At 46.7% G+C, this 20,171-nt stretch overlaps 1 protein-coding gene across 3 annotated transcripts in view; it reads right to left on the bottom strand.

The window, feature by feature from the left end:
* Nucleotides 1-20,171, bottom strand: part of Rnf157 (ring finger protein 157) — a 92,532-nt gene that overhangs the window by 52,491 nt on the left and 19,870 nt on the right. For all 3 annotated transcript variants that reach the window (XM_045158441.1, XM_045158442.1, XM_045158440.1), the window contains exon 2: nt 11,721-11,839. In XM_045158441.1, the coding sequence (XP_045014376.1) occupies nt 11,721-11,839 (119 nt within the window). The remainder of the gene's footprint in view (nt 1-11,720; nt 11,840-20,171) is intronic.

Below are 20,171 nucleotides of genomic sequence, written 5' to 3'. Positions count from 1 at the left end.
GCACCCACCCCATGTAGAAGTCAGGCATGGCGCTGCATGCCTGGAACCTGCGGGCTTCGGGAGGCAGAGACAGGAGGATGGCAGAGGCTTGCTGGTCAGCCAGTCTGAGCTCCAGGTTCACTGAGAGACTTTCTCAGGGAAATAAGGCGGGAGAGTGTTAAAAGAAGTCACCTACACGTGCATATACCACACACGTGTGTGTGCGTGCACACTCACACACTCTCTAAGAAAAAAGAAGGCTGAGGTGATGGCTCAATTGGCAAAGAGCTGGCTGTACAAGTATGAAGACCAGAGTTTGGATCCCCAGCATCCAGAGAAGTGCTGGGTGGGTGTGGTAACCATCTTGTAATCCCAGAGCCCAGGAGGTGGAAATGGGCCCCTGAGGGGCGAGCGCTGGGTACAAGTAAGAGTCCTCGTTAAAATAAATAAGGTGAAGCCCGGCATAGTGGTGCATGCCTTTAATCCCAGCACTCGGGAGGCAGAGGTAGGAGGATCACTGTGAGTTTGAGACCACCCTGAGACTACATAGTGAATTCCAGGTCAGCCTGGACTATAGTGAAACCCTACCTCGAAAAACCAATATAAATAAATAAATAAAAACAAAAAATTCAAAGTCAGTTTGGGATACAGAACGAAATCCTATCTCAAAATAAAATAAAAAGCCAGGCATGGTGTCACATGTCTTTAATCCCAGCATTTGGAAGGCCAAGGTAGAAGGATTGCCAGGAGTTTGAGGCTAGCCTGAGACTACATAGTGAATTTGAGGTCGGTCTGGGTTACAGTGAGACCCTACCTCGAAAAACTGAAAAAAAAAAAAAAAAAAAAACCACCAAAAATGCAGTTTGGGGGAGTGGGCATGGTGGTGAACTCCTTTAATCCCAGCGCTTGAGAGGTAGAGGTAGAATTGCTGTGAGTGTGAGGTCTGAACTACAGTGAGATGCTACCTTGGGGGAGGGGAGGGGTGCAGGGCTAGAGAGATGGTTTAGTGGTTAAGGTGCTTGCTTGCGAAGCCTAAGGACGGACCTAGGCTCTACTCCAGATGCTCATGGTGGTGCATGCATCTGGAGTCTGTTTGCAATGGTAGAAGGCCTTAGCCCACCCATTCTCTCCCTTCCTCCCTTCTTCTCTCTAATAAATAAATAAAATAGCCAGGCGTGGTGGAGGATCACTGTGAGTTCGAGGCCACCTTGAGATTCCATAGTGAATTCCAGGTCAGCCTGGGCTAGAGTGAGACCCTACCTCGAAAAAAACAAAACAAATAAATAAATTTAAAAAGGCAGAAAAGTCAGGGCTGGAGAGATGGCTTAGCAGTTAAGCGCTTGCCTGTGAAGCCTAAGGACCCCGGTTCAAGGCTCAGTTCCCCAGGACCCAACTTAGCCAGATGCACAAGGGGGCGCACGCGTCTGGAGTTCGTTTGCAGAGGCTGGAAGCCCTGGCGCGCCCATTCTCTCTCTCTCCCTCTATCTGTCTTTCTCTCTGTGTCTGTCGCTCTCAAATAAATAAATAAAAAATTTAAAAAAAAAGGCAGAAAAGTCAATCAAATTTTTCAATGATGTTCATCGCCAGTGAGTATAGTTTCCCGTAAGATGGGTGTGCAATGGCAACAGGAAGCAGCGGTGAGATTGTGTACTTGGTTTCAGTATGTTTCAAAGAAATCTCAGGAAATTCCTCCAGCCCAGCAGCTGGGTTTATGGGCTGAGCTGCAAGGGTCTCTCTGCATTGAACAAAGCAAGCGCTCCAACACTTGGTGGCGCTCCAGCCAGTTCCTTCTCCACACTTCAGTAATGCTGCCTAGCTGCCCCTGCCCCCCTTTGTGCCCCAGCTACCAGCGAAGTGTGGGATTACAGGCTTGAGGGCAAAACCCACTATGGTGGTTCGAATATAAAATGCCCCCTTTGGCCTCGGGTGTTTGTGGTGGAGCCTTTGGAAGGTGCAGCCTTGCTGGAGGCTGACCCTGAAGTTGATTCCTCCAGGCACATTCATGCTCATCCCCTGCTCCCTCCCTCCTCCTCCTCCTGAGGCTACAGAAAAAAAAAAAAAAAAAAAAAAGCCAGCATGCTTTCTTCCCATGGCGAGCCTGAAGCAAACCCTCTCCTCCCCTAAACTCGTGTTGGGCCATTGCTCACACCACTCCAGGTGGGGAGACTGGCATATGCAAAAGGCAGAAGTAGATCCTGCTGGAATGACCACACAAACAAGATCCCCAGAAAAGTACAGCGTGTGCCCAGGGGCACTGAGTAGAGTGTGAGTGACTACCTGCTCTCAGACCAAATGGCAATTAATGCTCACCAGGTAACAGAAAACAGGTCATCTGGCAGTTTTTATTTATTTATTCGGGGGGGGGGGGCACATGTGCCATGGCACATATGTGGAGCAAGTGGACAACTTGGAGGTGTCTGTGCTCCACCTTCTTTGAGAAAGGGCCTCCAGCCACCGCAAACAAACTCCAGATGCATGCAACCTTGCGCATCTGATTTATGTGGGCCCTGGGGAATCAATCCTGGGTCCTTGGGCTTTGCCTTAACTGCTGAGCCATCCACGTTTATCAGCAGCTGAAGAAATAACCCGCTGAAAGGTTAGCAAGCATGGCTGGCTTTGCTCTAGGCTGCTTCCACTCAGCAAAGGAAAGACAGCGCCCAAGCATACATTCCTGTGAAGTCAGAACCAGCCCCACTCTGTAAGTGGGTAATCTGAGACTTGCAAAGCTACAATTTCATGGTAAGATATAAATAGAACTTGAAATCTTGATTCCTACTTTCTACAGCTTTTCTGTACACACACACACACACACACACACACACACATTACTTGAAATCTGATCCTGAAAACTTGATAATAAATTTACCTGATAATCCCAGCACTCGGGAGGATGAGGTAGGAAGAGTGCTGTGAGTTCAAGGCCGGCCTGATACTACATAGTGAATTCCAGGTAATCCTGGGCTAGAGTGAAACCCTACCTAAAAAATAAAAATAAAAAATAAATAAAAAAAAACTTGACAAAAACCAGCCATGGTGGCACATGCCTTTAATCCCAGCACTTGGGAGGCAGAGGTAGGAGGATCGCCATGAGTTCAAGGTCACCCTGAGACTACATAGTGAATTCCAGGTCAGCCGGGGCTAGAGTGAAGCCCTACCTCAAAACAAAACAAAACAAAACAAAACAAAACACAGCAAAGAAAACAAACATAAAAACCCTACACACTGAGGGGGCTGAAGAGATGGCTTACCAGTTAAGGCACTCGCCTGCAAAGCCTAAGGACCCAGGTTTGACTTCCCAGAACCCTTGTAAGCCAGACACAAAAGGTCGCACATGCGCACAGGTGGTGTACGTGTCTGAAGTTGGACTGCAGCAGCTAGAAGCTCTGGTGTGCTAATTCTCTCATGCGTTCTCTGCCTCTTTTTTTTTTTTCTCTCTCTCTCAAATAAATAAAATACAAAAAAAAAAGTTAAGAGAAACAACTCTATAGACTTAAGTGGTAACTCAAATGAGAGGCTTTTCACTCAGAATAGGCAGGAAATATGACAAATGCCAGGAGCCAGGAGGCCTATGGCATTTATATGACAATTCCTTTCGACATGTTTCTCGGCCCAGCCTTATCCTCTCTGCAGAGAGGTGCTGCCATGCAGCTGGCTGATGGGTGGTTTTAAAAGGTGTCTTCTCTACTCTGTCACCTGATGCCATTTACTGACACCCAGCCCTGGCACTGGGGAGTGGAAGTCAGTTCTCCAGGACTCAGCTTAGTCCAACCTCTCAGCATGTCCCTCACCAAGTGGGAAGAGCAGCCACGCAGAGCCTAGTCAGCTCTGCGGATGGAATTACATGCTGCGCTGGCTCTCTGAGGGGTGGATGCTCCACTACAGGAGATGCACACACCATGCTGGCTCTCTGAGGGGTGGATGTTCCACTGCAGGAGATGCACACGCTGTGCTGGCTCTTTGAGGGATGGATGTTCCATTGCAGGAGATGCACACGCCGTGCTGGCTCTTTGAGGGGTGGATGCTCCACTGCAGGAGATGCACACGCTGTGCTGGCTCTCTGAGGGGTGGATGCTCCACTGCAGGAGATGCACACGCCGTGCTGGCTCTTTGAGGGATGGATGTTCCACTGCAGGAGATGCACACGCCGTGCTGGCTCTCTGAGGGGTGGATGCTCCACTGCAGGAGATGCACACGCCGCACTGGCTCTCTGAGGGGCGGATGCTCCACCACAGGAGATGCTCCAAGAGAGCATGTCACTCTCCTGTTCTGCTTCTAGATCTCTACCCAGCAAAACAGACTGTACTTGGTGCTCCAGGCGCATGCACAGGATGTGGGCAGAGATCCCAAGCACTCCTGACCTTGCTACAGCAGCAGGGCACTCAGGCTCTGAAGCTGGACTGCTGAGTTCAAACCCTGGTTGGACCCCTTACAGGCGTAGTAAGTAATGCCTTTGTGCTTGGCCTTCTTCATGTGAAATGAGGGCTTTCTTCATTAGGCTGGAGACAAAAATGAGACCACATACTCAAAGCACAGGGGACAACCAGGTCCACCTGGCTAGGAAGAGATCAGTATGTGCTCACCATTGCTATTTATTTATTTATTTATTTATTTATTTATTTATTTATTTATTTGAGAGTGACAGAGAGAGAGGCAGAGAGACAGAGAGATAGAGTGAGAGAATGGGTGCGCCAGGGCCTCCAGGCACTGCAAACGAACTCCAGACATGTGTGCCCCTTGTGCATCTGGCTAACGTGGGTCCTGGGGAATCAAGCCTCAAACTGGGGTCCTTAGGCTTCACAGGCAAGTGCTTAACAGCTAAGCCATCTCTCCAGCCCTCACCATTGCTTCTTAGTGGGAGGAAGGGGTTTATCTCAAGCTGACAGCTCTGGGGGGAAGTTCCATCAGCTGCTTCCATCCATCTGATCAGAGAGAACCACCGCCAGCCAGCGAACAAAGCAACAAGCATAAGACAGGCAGCCAGCAGCAGGACCCCAGAGCTCAGACTGCTCTGCATACTTTCGGATGGAATTCATATCCCCATCTCCAGCACACCTTGGACCCCAGGTTTTGCCCCCAGTGATACCTCTTTCAGCCAGGTAGATGGAGACAAGTTTTCATAAGACACCTGAATCTATGGGGGATATGCATGCAAGCTACCTCAATAGCAAACAGCCAGAGCCATGAGCTCTAGGTTCAGCAAGAGACTGTGTCTCAAAAAGTAGATGAAGACTGCCTGAGGAGGACACCCAATGTCATCTGGCCTCCACATGCACCTACACACATGCGCATGAACATCCACACATGTGTGGACCTACACACATATGAACATGCATATACTCATGGACATCCCCCTCCACGTGCCAAAAAATAATAAAATACTTGTTTATGATAAGGGAGAGAAGTACACTGATCTACTTAAAGATGTACACCCATATCCATCTTCTCCACAGCTCCTAGGCCCTAAGCAAGTACTGGGGACTCTTCAGCTCTGAACAGCACTCCCCAGCTGTATTGGGTGTTTTCCCACTGATGGAAAGCCAAGTGGGCAGCTGAATCAGGACCAGGCTTTGCTCTGCGTCCTGGACCCAATGAAACAGGGTCTCACTTTGTGATTTCACCCTTCCATTGTTCTTCCCCAGAACGTTGCCTTTTGGCTCCCTGTCCCATTATGATTATTAGCACAGCTGTTAAGGGTTAAAGCCTGGTCCTTGGTGCTCAACATTCTTAATTCAAATTACAAGTGACGAGTGAAAGCTAAGCATGCTGCATTTACTTTGTACACTGTAGCCGAGGCTGACATTAACTCAAGACATCCTCTGCCTCCTAAGTGCTGGGGTCATAGGGGTGAGCCACCACAACTAGGTTGTTTTATTTATTTAGTTTTCTGTGCATTTGTGTTTATTTGATGCAGGTACGCATGTACCTGGCACATGTGTGGAGGTCAAAGGACAACATCAAGCAGTGGTCCTTGCCTTACACCTTATTTATGATAGGATCTTTTGTGGCTCACCACTGTGCACCAAGCTAGCTGGCGGCGAGCTTCTGGGATTCTCTGGTCTCTGCCTCCCACCTTGTGGTACAGGTACTCTGGGGTTACAGACACCTGCTCTAGTGCCCGGCTTCCCACAGTTCTAAGGATCGGAACTCAGGTCATGCTGACATGACAAGAATTGTATTCAATGAACCATCTCTCTAGCTCTTGCTTTCGTTTTTTCTTAATAACTTTTATTTATTCATGAGCAGAGAGAGAGAATATGGGCACATCAGGTCCTCTTGCCACTGCTTGTGAACTCCAGATATGCACCACGTAGGCCAACAGGCTTTGCAAGCAAGTAACTTTAACTACTGAGTCATCTCCTCAGCCCTTGTTTTAGTTTTTTGAGACAGAGTTTAATGTAGCCTAAGCTAGCCTAGGATTTGCTATATAGCTCAGGCTAACCTTGAACTCCTGATCTTCCTGCCTCCACCTTCCAAGTACTGGATTACAGATGTGCATCATCATGCCCTGTTTGTTTTTTTTTTCTGTTGTTGTTTTTCCAGGTTGGGTCTCCCTCTAGCCCAGGCTGACCTGGAATTCACTATGTAGTCTCACAGTGGCCTCAAACTAATAGCAATTCTCCTACCTCTACCTCCTGAATGCTGGGACTGAAGGTGTACACAATCACACCAGGTTACTTTGGTTTTTGAAAAAGGATCTGAGCTGGGCGTGGTGGTGCATACCTTAAATCCCAGCACTCGGGAGGCAGAGGTAGGAGGATCACCATGAGTTCAAGGCCACCCTGAGACTACATAGTGAATTCCAGGTCAGCCTGAGCTAGAGTGAGACCCTATCTTGAAAAAAAAAAAAAAAGAAAGAAAGAAAAGAAAAGGGATCTGCCCATGTAGCTCAAATTAGCCTCAAACCCTCTACCTTGACCTCCTAAATACTAAAATTACAAACCTTGCACTACCACACCCAGCTCAGTATGGATGTTTTTGGAAAATTTTGCTCTGTTCAGCATTTAGCACACTTAATGACTGCTACATTGAAACAACAACACAACTGGAGAGATGGCTCAACAGATAAGACACTTGCCAGCAAAGCCTAATGACCTAGGTTCGATTCCAAGTACCCACATAAAGCCAGATTCACAAACTGGACCATGCATCTGGAGTTTGTTTATAGTGGCTGGAGGCCCTGCCTGGTGCTACCATTCTCTCTTTCTCAGTGGTTAAGGCTTTGGCCTGCAAAGCCTAATGACTGGAGTTGGATTCCCCAGTACCAATGTAAAACCAGATGCACAAAGTGGCACATGCATCCAGAGTCTGTTTGCCCAAGCTGGAGGCCCTGGCAGGCCCATTCTCTCGACCTTTCTTCTCTCTATCTCTCATCTTGCAAATATATAAATAAAAATATTCTTTTTAAGAATAAGCCTAGCATGGTGACACACACCTTTAATCCCAGCACTTGCCCAGCACTTGGGAGGCAGAGGTAGGAGGATCGCTGCAAGTTTGAGGCAAAACTGGATGAGAGTGAGATGCTACCTTGAAAAACACAGACAAACACACACACACATACACACTAACACACATATACACACACAACAAACACACACACACACACAAGAGGAACTGGGCGTGGTGGAGTTCACCTAAAATCCCAGCTCAGGAGGCAGAGGTAGTAGGATTGAGGATTGCTGTGAGTTTGAGGCCAGCCTGGAACTACAGAATAAATTTCAGGTCAGCCTGAGATAGAGTGAGACCCTACCTTGAAAACACACACACACACACACACACACACACACACACAAAGTACAGTCAGAGCTGAGGAAAGAAAAGAGAAAATGATGCAAATGACAAGTCTCTGCATTAGGCGAAGACCATATTCTAGCTGGCTGCTGGCAGGCAAGGATATCCCTTTCCTGATTCCACCAGGAACAAAGCCAGTATGACAAAACTGGAGTCAGATGTTTGATGAACATGATGAAACAAACATTTGATGTGTCTGCCATACCTGTGTCTCACTCCATGAACGCATCTACACCTGCGCCCTGTGTCTCACTCCATGAACGCATCTACACCTGCGCCCGTGTCTCACTCCATGAACGCATCTACACCTGCGCCCTGTGTCTCACTCTATGAACGCATCTACACCTGCGCCCGTGTCTCACTCCATGAACGCATCTACACCTGCGCCCTGTGTCTCACTCTATGAACGCATCTACACCTGCGCCCGTGTCTCACTCCATGAACGCATCTACACCTGCGCCCGTGTCTCACTCCATGAACGCATCTACACCTGCCCCTGTGTCTCACTCTATGAACGCATCTACACCTGCGCCCGTGTCTCACTCTATGAACGCATCTACACCTGCGCCCGTGTCTCACTCCATGAACGCATCTACACCTGCGCCTGTGTCTCACTCCATGAACGGATCTACACCTGCGCCCGTGTCTCACTCCATGAACGCATCTACACCTGCATGCTGTGCCTAACTCCATGAACGCATCTACACCTGCGCCCGTGTCTCACTCCATGAACGCATCTACACCTGCATGCTGTGCCTCACTCCATGAACGCATCTACACCTGCGCCCGTGTCTCACTCCATGAACGCATCTACACCTGCGCCCGTGTCTCACTCCATGAACGCATCTACACCTGCGCCCGTGTCTCACTCCATGAACGCATCTACACCTGCGCCCGTGTCTCACTCCATGAACGCATCTACACCTGCGCCCGTGTCTCACTCCATGAACGCATCTACACCTGCGCCCGTGTCTCACTCCATGAACGCATCTACACCTGCGCCCGTGTCTCACTCCATGAACGCATCTACACCTGCGCCCGTGTCTCACTCCATGAACGCATCTACACCTGCGCCCGTGTCTCACTCCATGAACGCATCTACACCTGCGCCCGTGTCTCACTCCATGAACGCATCTACACCTGCGCCCGTGTCTCACTCTATGAACGCATCTACACCTGCGCCCGTGTCTCACTCCATGAACGCATCTACACCTGCATGCTGTGCCTCACTCTAGTGAAGTCCCTTATTTCCACTCACCCAGTCAAGTGCTCAGAGCCTCGCAAGACTTCTACCTGTCCCTCACAGTGAATGGACGCCACCTGCCTACCTTCTCTCCCACTTTTTGTTCCTACAGAACTCAGTCACTCAAGATTAGATCTTCACCGTTTGGCAGACATTTCCTTTCAATGTGTTCTGTCTACCCCTCTAGCCTGGCTCTCTTGTGAGGGTCAACTTGGGCTACATGATGACTTTCAGGCAAGCCTAGACTACAGTGTGAGCCGAGTGTAGCAGCAGACGCCTTAAATCCCAGCTCTGGGGAGGCAAAGGTAAGAAGATCACTATGAGTTCCATACCAGCCTGTTACTACAGAGTGAGTTCAAGGTCAGCCTGGGCCAGAATGAGACCCTGCCTCAAAAGAAAGCAAGGAGCCGGGCATGGTGGCACACGCCTTTAATTCTAGCACTCAGGAGGCAGAAGTAGGAGGATCACTACGAGTTAGAGGCCACCCTGAGACTACTTAGTGAATTCCAGGTCAGCCTGGATTAGCGTGAAACCCTACCTCAGAAAAACAAACAAAAATAAATAAATAAATAAATAAATAAATAATAAAAATTAAAAAGGAAAAGAAAAAGAAGAAGAAGAAGAAGAAAAAGAAAAAGAAAACAAGGAACTGGAGAGATGGCTCAGCAGTTACGGCACTCACCTGCAAAGCCAAAGGACCCAGATTCAATTCCCCAGTATGAAAGTAAAGCCAGATGTACAAGGTGGCATTTGTCTGTATTTGTTTGCAGTGGCTAGCAGTCCTGGCATGCCCATTCTTTCTCAGACTCTCTGTATTTGCCTTTCTCTCTTTCTCCCTCTCTATTAAATAAATTAATTAATTAAAAAAAAAGAAAGGCTGGCGAGATGGCTTATCAGTTAAGGCACTTGCCTGCAAAGCCTAAGAACCCAGGTTTGACTCCCTAGAACCTATGTAAGCCAGACACACAAGGTGATGCACACACACGTGGCGCACGCATTTAGTTCGATTACAGTGGCTAGAGGCCCTGGCACACCAATCCTCTCTGTCTCTCATAAAAACGAAAAAGAAAAAGAAGACAAAAAAAGGGGAGTGCTATGATACAAGGGATGTGGTTCAGTGGTAGAAGGCCTGCCTGTGATGTGAAATGCCCTGGGGTCAATTCCCAGGACTGCTAAACTGAAAGTCCTGATAAGTGGGTCATCACGTGCAGCAGGAACAGGGTGTGAAAACCCTCCAGGGCCTTCCTCAGCACACGGAGCACTCAAGAGCCACATGGAAGCTGACTGTCACAATGCCCCATGAAGATGTAGGGAAGTTCACTGATAAAAGTTTACTGGGCCAGGTGCAGTGGCACATGCCTGAGGTCCACAGGGGAAAGAAAACTTAAGGAGAAACTAAGAGAGCCATATGTTCTTGTTGTTGAGACAGTCTTATGGTGTAGACCAGGCTAGCCTTGAATGCATGGTTGTCCATCTACCTTAGCTTCTCAAGTGCTGGGAATACAGGTGTATTACACCATACTTGAAGACGTATTCTATTTTTATATATAGCCTTTTGTATATAGCCTTTAATCCCAGCACTCGGGAGGCAGAAGTAGGAGGATTGTCATGAGTTCAAGGCCACCCTGAGACTATTCCAGGTCAGCCCTGCCTAGAGTGAGACCCTACCTCGAGAAACCAAATATATGGGCTGGAGAGATGGTTTAGTGTTTAAGGCACTTGCCTGCAAAGCCAAATGAGCTAGGCTCAGTTCCCCAGAACTCACCTAAGCCAGATGTACAAGGTAGTGCATGTGTCTGGAGCTCGTTTACAGTAGCTGGGGGTCCTGGTGCACCCATTCTCTCCCTCTCTCTCTCTCTCTCTCTCTCCCCTTGTCTCTCTCTCTCTCTCTCAAATAAATAAACAAAATATTTACAAAAAAACTGAACATATATTTGAGAGAGGGATAGAATGGGTGCACCAAGGCCTCCTGCCACTGCAAACAAACTCCAGATACATGTGCTGCTTTGTGCATCTACTTTACATGGGTACTGGGGAATTGAGCCCATTCTGTCAGGCTTTGTATCAAGTGCCTTTAACTACTGAGCCATCTCTCCAGCCCAAGATGTATAATAACATCAACTCAGACACTAGGGAAACTTTCCATCATTCAATCAACAGCTATTTTCCAAAGCTTGTACTTAGGTCCCAGACTCTCTTGCCAGGTCTAACACGTGGCAGTAAACCCGGTCCTTGCCTTCTGAAGGGAAGGGTCAACAACAGACACGGGAAGGAACAAGCAACTAAGAACTTGGTGATGAAGGCCATATAGCAGGGATTGGCCTCAGTCTGTCTGAGGAGGGGATCAGAGGTAGAACCCTCAGGAAAACTCCATGTGTGAGGCTCTGCTTCCGCCTCACCAAACTACCTAGGACCCCTCAGAGCTCAAGATCAGTTTGCAATCTTTGCTGTGCCAGCAACTGCAAACTTGGTTGTGTTTTTTGTTTGTTTTCCAAGGTAGGGTCTCTCTAGCCCAGGCTGACCTGGAATTCAGTATGTAGTCTCAGGGTGACCTTGAACTCATAGCAATCATCCTACCTCTGCCTCCCGAGTGCTGGGATTAAAGGCGTGCGCCGCCACGCCTGGCCTGCAAACTTGTTTTTTACAGGGCTGTTTGAACTGGCCCCTTGAGCCAGGAGCCCAGAGGTCGGTAAAAAGATTATAATCCTACCGCCACTGGCCTGTTCCCCAGGAAGTTCAGATCGCTGTTCTCGCCAAACAGGTAACCTTCAGGATGCGTAGAGTCAAACTTCTCTCCTCCCATGATGAAGTGGCTGGCAAAATAGCTGCCTGGAGAGTAACAAACAGAGGGTCAGACTGAACAAGGCAGAAATGAAACAGTCTGGGGGGAAAAAAAGTTAACCTTTTTTTTTAAAAAAAAAAAGATTTTATTTATTTACTTATTTGAGACAGAGAGAGGTATAGCCACTGCAAACAAACTCCAGACACATGCACCACCTTGTGCATCTAGCTTATGTGGGTACTGGGGAATCGAAGCTGGGTCCTTAGGTTTCACAGGCAAGTGCCTTAACTGCTAAGCCATCTCTCTAGCCCAATGTTTTTAAAAATATATTTTATTGCCTAGCATGGTGGCATACACTTTTAATCATAGCAGTTGGGAGGCAGAGATAGGATTGCTATGAATTCAAGGCCAGTCTGGAACTACAGCATGAGTTCCAGATCAGCCTGTAGGCTAGCGTGAAACCCTACCTTGAATAAACCAAAATTATATGTATGCATGTGTGTGTGTATATATGCATGTATGTATGTATGTATATGTGAGAGAGAGAGAGAGAGAGAGAGAAGCAGATAGAGAGAAAATGGGCATGCCAAGGCCTCCAGCTGGTTTTTACGTGGTACTGGGGAAATCAAACTCAGGTCCTTGAGTCTTTGCAGGCAAGTGCCTTAATCACTGAGCCATCTCTCCAGCCCCCCAAAAGTTAACCTTTTAAACAAATAATCAGACCACTGTCTAACTCCAGGGAAGTTTTCCTTTCCTAATTTTAAACAATGGCATAAAAATAAGCAAAACAAGGAGGGCAGTGTCCTTACACAAGGACAAAGGGAGGAAGAGCCACAGCTCAATTTCCTCAGTTACAGTGCTGAAATAAATGGTAACCGATTTTAAAAAAGAGCAAAACAAGGCCTGGAGAGATGGCTTAGTGGTTAAGCGCTTGCCTGTGAAGCCTGAGGACCCCGGTTCGAGGCTCAATTCCCCAGGACCCACGTTAGCCAGATGCACAAGGGGGCGCAGGTGTCTGGAGTTCGTTTGCAGTGGCTGGAGGCCCTGGCGCGCCCATTCTCATTCCCTCTCTCTCTCTCTCTCTCTCTCTCTCTCTCTCTCCCCGCCTCTTTCTCTCTCTGTCACTCTCAAATAAATAAACAAACAAAAAAAGCAAAACAAGCCAGGCATGATGGCATAAACCTTTAATCCCAGTACTTGAGAGGCAGTTCCAGGAAACTGTGGTGTTTCCATTCTCATTCTCACTCCCTCTCTTTTTTTTTTTTAATTTTTTGTTTTTTTATTTTTATTTATTTATTTATTTGCAATCAACAGACAGAGAGAGAAAGAGGCAGATAGAGAGAAAGAATGGGCGCGCCAGGGCCTCCAGCCACTGCAAACGAACTCTAGACACGTACGCCCCCTTGTGCATCTGGCTAACGTGGGTCCTGGGGAATCGAGCCTCGAACCGGGGTCCTCAGGCTTCACAGGCAAGCGCTTAACCACTAAGCCATCTCTCCAGCCCCTCACTCCCTCTCTTAAATAAATAAATATTTTAAAAAAGAAAAGAACTCATAGTAAAAAAAATCCAATACTTTCGCATATCCCTTCTCTCAAATTAATACAGAAGGGTTATGAAATGGCAAAGGGCTTTTTGTGACAGCCCAGGTATGTCTAAGCTCTCGATCAGCTGCAGAGCTGTGTGGGATGCAGCTTAGGTACATCTGAACTCTCATTCTGCTGCTGTATTTGTTCAAGAACAAGCTGAAAGACAATTTCAGTGCATTTTAGCTATAGAGAAGCCATAGTGAGGTAGAGAGAGAAGACAATTCTAACAGAAAAACTAAACCAAAAACTCTGCTTTTAAATTTTCTAGTCAGGAAGCTTTAGTTCAGAAACACCTTAAACTAAGCAGGGTAGATATGACCACTGAACACAAAGTGAGGCAATTCTTAAATCAACAATCAAAGCTGGATGTAACAGCCCATGCCTGTAATCCCAACACTCAGGAGGCTGAGGTAGGAGGATCACCATGGATTCAAGTCCAGCTTGGGCTATACAGTGAGTTCTAGGTCAGCCTGGGCTGGAATGAGACACTACTACAAAGGAAAACATTCTTTCAGAATTACGGCGGGCTGGGCGTGGTGGCCCACACCTTCAATCCCAGCACTCAGGAGGCAGATAGGAGGGCCTGTGAATCCATCCTGGGAGTACAGAGTGAGCTCCAGGTCAGCCTGGTCTAGAGTGATATCTTACCAGGAAAAAGAGAGAGAGACAGAGAGAGACAGAGATAGGCAGTAACAATGGCCCAAATCAAAGTAACAACTGAGGAACTCTTGCAAGTTGCCTATTAACTTAGAAACAAAATGAGCAGCTATCTGCAGGGACACAGCATGCACTTAGCATCTGGGTGAGCATAATTATCCATTATTTATGCCTCACACTTGCTCACCCTATTTTCCAAGTGCATAATTTATAGAAGTGAGGTGCCTGGTTGCCTTCAGTAGAAAGCAGTCTTCTCAAATAAATGGAGCCATTTACCATTGACTCTTAGTAAAATGTATTTTCTATACATGACGGATCACATATTTCGTACACATTAGGTGAAATTAGAGAAGTTAAAGAGTTTAGCTAGGGGTGGTGGCCCAATAACCAAAGGCGCTTGCCTGGGAAGCCTGGTTACCTGAATTTAATTCCCCATCACTCATGTAAAGCCTGATGCACCAAAGTGGTGCACACATCTGCTGTTCATTTGCAGTGGTAAAAGACACTGGTATATACACACACACACACACACACACACACACACACACACATTTTAAAAAATAACAAATAAGTTGGGCATGGTGGCACACACCTCTAATTCCAGCACTCGGGAGGCAGAGGCAGGAGGACCACCGTGAATTTGAGGTCAGCCTGAGTGAGACTACATAGTGAACTCCGGGTCTGCCTGTGTAAAAGTTACTGTGAGACCTTACCTCGAAAAACCAAAACAAAAAAGAACAACAACAAAACCAAAAAACAAAAAACAAAAAACAAGGGCTAGGACGTAGCTCAGCAGAATAGTACTTGGCTAACCCCGCAGGCCCTTGGCTCTTTGGAAGGAGTAATGGAAGGAAAGTAACCCTGTGGGTTTACAGAAGCACTGTCACCAACCGCCAAAGACATGGAACCAAGAGTCCATCAACAGATGAATGGGGAAACAAAGTGGGGTATTGTTCAGACACAACAATGAAGGAAGCATTGACACATGCTACAGTGTGGAGACAGCTTGGAATCATCAAGCAGAGAGAAAGAAGCCAGACAAAAAGATCACACACTGTGTGATGTCATATGCGAAACCCAGATCCGGCAAACCCAGAGACAGAGGCACATTGCTAGCAGCTGAGGGGCAGGGATAGGGTGGATAAGGAATAACTGTTGGCCTTTATAGCTTTCCTTTTAAAAATTATTTATTTATTAATTTAAGAAAGAGGCAGAAAGAGAATGGCATGTCCAGGCTTCTAACCACTGAAAATGAACTCCAGATATATGTGCCACCTTGTGCAACTGGCTTATTTTATATGGGTACTGGGGAATTGAACCTGGGTCCTTTAAACTTCACAAGCAAGCGCTTTAACTGCTAAGCAATCTCTCCAGCCTTTTATTTTTCTTTTGAGGGTCTCCTTGTGAAGGTCTGATTGGCTTCAAACTGGCAGTGATCTACTCTGCCTCCCAAGGGTGGGGATGACAAACATGCACCACCACCCCTGGGGTTTTTGATTTTTAGGTTCAGTTATTTTTGGTATTTCATATATTTAATACCCCTTCTTAAGTTTTCAAAACTGTTTATTTTTTAAACTATTTTATTATTTATCTATTTGACAGAGAGAAAGAGGGAGAGAGAGAGAGAATTGGCACACCAGGGCCTCAGCCACTGCACTCAAACTCCAGACATTTGTGCCACCCAGTGAGCATGTGTGACCGTGCGCTTGCCTCACCTTTGTGCACCTGGCTAACATTGGATCTACAGAGTCAAACATGGGTCCTTAGGCTTTGCAGGCAAGTGCCTTAACCACTAAGCCATCTCTCCAGCCCAGTTTTAAAAACTTTTAATTGATAATTAATATATGTTATAATGTATGTTGACCACTATCCCTTCCCATTACCTTCTTCTTCTTTTTTTTTTTTTTTTTTTTTTTTTTTTGAGGAAAGGTTTCATTCTAGCTCAGGCTGACCTGGAATTCACTATGTAGTCTCAGGGTGGCCTTGAACTCATGGTGATCTTCCTACCTCTGCCTTCTGAGTGCTGGGATTAAAGGTGTGTGCCACCATGCCCAGCTTTCTTTTCTTGCTTTTTGAGGTAGGGTCTCACTCTACTCCAGGCTGATTTGGAATTCACTATGTAATTTCAGGGTGGCCTTGAACTCACGGCGATCCTCCTACCTCTGCCTCCCGAGTGCTGAGATTAGGCGTGGCACTGCCTTCTTTCATTCCCTTTCCACTGAAGTTCTTTCCACCTAGTCCCTCTTGTATTTTGATATCTTTTTAAAAATATTTCCTTATTTATTTGAGGAACAGACAGACAGAATGAATATGTGTGTGTCAGAGCCTCCTACCTCTGCAAACTCCACTCTGTGCATTTGCATTTGGCTTTACATGGGTACTGGGGAATTGAACTTGGTTCATTAGGCATTGCAGGCAAGTGCTTAGCTGCTGTGCCATCTCTCCAGCCACCCCACGGCCTCTTTTTTAAACAAGGTCCTATGGCCAAGAAACAGCAGAAGCTGAGAGAGAGTCTGGCTAGCTCCAAATCCCTGACCTAAAGTAAACACCATCTGATCATCTGAAGAGACAAGGAACTGTGAGGCAGGGTGAAACCACCCTTCTCTGCATAAATACATACATGTCATCTTATTATGTGCAGTATTTTATATGTATGGAAGAGAAGCCAAGTATTTGGTTCCCTTATGAACAGGCACATTATCTGGCTCTCCATTTTCCTGTACTGTTCAAGAAAAATAGAAACAATACCTTAGAGATAAAGCCCAAGGTTTTTTTTTTCCTTTCTGGCATAGGCAAGAATTGTAAATCAGACCCTTTAATCTCAAAAACATTTTGTTTTTCACATCAACTTGAAAAATTTTGTCTTACTTATCTAGTGGAAGAACCAGTAAGTTCAACAGAACCCTCCCTATTCAGAATAAAGGGAAAAATAAAACAAAGCAACCTGACTACATCGGCCTTTATAGTTTGTAAAAAGAAGTATAAGACCTCTGCACCTAGATAAAAATTTTCAACCATGTGACGTTTGTCACACTTACCATATTACTGTATACAGTCTAAAGAACTTTCATAAAGAAGCAAACTAGGGGCTGGAGAGAGGACTTAGCAATAAGGCACTTGCCTGCGAAATCAAAGGACCCAGGTTTGATTCCCCAGGACCCACGTAAGCCAGATGCACAAGGTGGCGCATGTGTCTGGAGTTCATTTGCACTGGCTGGAGGCCCTGGCACTCCCAGTGTCTCTGTCTGTCTTTCTCTCTCTCTCTCTCTCTCTCTCTCTCTCTCTCTCTCTCTCTCTCTCCCCCTTTCTCTCTCTCTCCCTCCCTCCCTCCCTCCCTCTCTCTCTCCCTCCCTCCCTCCTTCTCCTTCTTTCTCTTTCTCAAATAAATAAATAAATTCTAAAAAGAAGCAGCAGCAAGCTGGCTGGAGAGGTGGATCTGTTGACAGAGTGCTTACCTAGCATGCCGAAGTCTGGTTTGGTCCCTAGCACTGTATACCAGCAATCCCAACACTGAAGTACTGGGGGCAGGAGGATCAGGAGTTTAAGAGTTCAAGACCAGTCTCAGCTACATAGTTCAAAGCCAGCTGGGGCTACATAAGACCCTGTCTCAAAAACCAGAGAGTGGGGACAGAAAGGGCTAGAAAACTGGCTCAGCAGTGAAGGTGCTTCCTGTAAAGCCTAAGGACCTGGGTTCAATTCCCAAGACCCACATAAAGCCGGGTGCATAGAATGGTGCCAGCATCTGAAGGTCATTTGCAGTACCTAGAGTCCCTGGCATGCCATATTCTCTCTCTCTCTCTCTCTCTCTCTCTCAAGTAAGTAAATAAATACTTAAAAGAAAAAAAAAGTGCCAGGTGTGGTGGTGCACGCCTTTAATCCCAGCACTTGGGAGCCAGAGGTAGGAGGATTGCTGAAGTGTTCACAGCCTTCCCTGGAAACGAGAGGGAACTAAGGAGTTAATAACGCTCCCTAAAACTAGCAGGCAATAATGAAGTCACAGAGACACACGGCCTTGACAGGCTACTCCCGATTGATAAACTTCCCTCAACTCAGAGAACCTTGAGGGAGCAGAAACCGTCTGGTGGGTTATCCTCCCTAGACAAGTTGGCTAAAAAGCTTACTCTGAGCAAGGACACAAATAAACACAGTTCCTTATCGACTTCCCTTGGACCTGCCGCTGGTACAGTCTGTTTTTCTTAGGATCCTCCTTATAAGCTTGCACCCCAGCCTGGCCCAGGGCTTCAACCTTCAACCCACAGGAAGGCTGCTGCCCCTCACTGTTTCTCTCAATGAACAGTCTGTCTGTAGAGAACAAGCCCAGTGTTCTCTTTTGCTTTTCTCTTACACTTTCCTTACAATCGTTGTGAGTTCAAGACCTCCCTGAGATTACATAATGAATTCCAGGTCAGCCTGATCTACAGCAAGACCCTACCTCGAACCCCCCCCCCCAAAAAAAAAGAAAAGAAAAGAAAAATAGGCTGGAGAGATGGCTTAGTGATTAAACACTTGCCTGTGAAGCCTAAATTCAAGGCTCAATTCCCCAGGACCCACATTAGTCAGATGCACAAGGGGGCACACACATCTGGAGTAGTTCATCAGCAGTGGCTGGAGGCCCTGGCATGCCCATTCTCTCTATCTGCCTCTCTATGTCTGTCGCTCAGATAAATAAATAAATAATAAACAAAAAATTTAAAAAAGAAAAGAAAGAAAAAAATACCAGAGAGTGAGATTGTATAAACCTTAATCCCAGCTACTTGGGAGGTTGAGACAGAATTGTGAGTTCAAGGCCACTGTAGACTATATCACAAGACCATACCTTTTAAAAAAAATGAGGGCTGGAGAGATGGCGTAGCGGTTAAGCACTTGCCTGTGAAGCCTAAGGACCCTGGTTCGAGGCTCGGTTCCCCAGGTCCCACGTTAGCCAGATGCACAAGGGGGCGCACGCGTTGGAGTTCGTTTGCAGAGGCTGGAAGCCCTGGCGCGCCCATTCTCTCTCTCTCCCTCTACCTGTCTTTCTCTCTGTGTCTGTCACTCTCAAATAAATAAATTTAAAAAAATTTTTAAAAAATGAGCCAGGGTGGTGGTGCACACCTTTAATCCCAGCACTCGGGAGGCAGAGATAGGAGGAACGCTGTGAGTTCCAGGCTAGCCTAAAACTACAGAGTGAGTTCTAGATCAGCCTGAGCTAGAGTGAGACCCTACTTCGAAAAAAAACATCAACAGAAATTTGCCATACCAGGTAGCACAGTTCTATACTCTCAACTATCTGTAAGGCTGAGGCGGAGTCACAAATTTAAGGGATGCCTCAGGGTAAGTTCAAGGACAGCCTGGGTAAATCTATCAAGACCCTGTCTCAAAATTCAAAATAAAATGTAAAAACAGAGAGGAGAATATAGTTCATTGGTAGAGTTTAGTGTGAGCTTAGCATGCCCAAGTCAATTTGATACCAGGGAAGCAACAGCATTAAATTTTCCTAACGAAATGTGGTGGGGGAGTGAAATCTAACTGTAAAACCAACTCGATTACGCCACTAACAATTAGAAATTATAACCTCATCTCCAGCAGATGTGGTGGCACAAACCTATGGTCCCCGCTACACAGGAGACTGAAACAGGAGAGACTGAGCCCGGGAGTTTGGGGCCAGCCTGGGCAACACAGGAAAAACACAGAAAGGCCATTTTCTAAGCAAGGGCTATAAAGCAGAAATAAACTGAGAACTTTAAACACCCAATGGACTTAGTGCATAAAAAGCCCTTGTCCAAATAACTCAAAACCCTTCTCCAAAAAAGAAAAACAATGGGGGTGAAAAGGCCCAAAGCGAGGTCAGGGGAAGAGATTGAGTAAAGGAAAGGTGGAGGGAGGGCTAATCAAAATCTAAGAGGATGCAAATAAATCATATAGAATCCTCCGGTTTCGGACAGTGGAACACTCAGGAGCTAGAGATCGTTGTTAGAAAATTTTCAGTACCAGGGATGGGATACCTCCAGTGAGTTGTTGGCCAGGGAGGTCCCTGATGCCCCCAAAACATTATAGACCATTGCTGAGGCCCTTGGTTTCCCACCAGGAATCGATGGTAAGACCCTATTGCTGAAGACTCCACATACTTGGGCTGCAAGGCCACTGAGAAATCCTGCT

Source organism: Jaculus jaculus, chromosome 9, assembly GCF_020740685.1.
Source record: "Jaculus jaculus isolate mJacJac1 chromosome 9, mJacJac1.mat.Y.cur, whole genome shotgun sequence".
Classification (NCBI taxonomy): domain Eukaryota; kingdom Metazoa; phylum Chordata; class Mammalia; order Rodentia; family Dipodidae; genus Jaculus; species Jaculus jaculus.
This window is presented reverse-complemented; position numbering and strand designations above follow the sequence as displayed.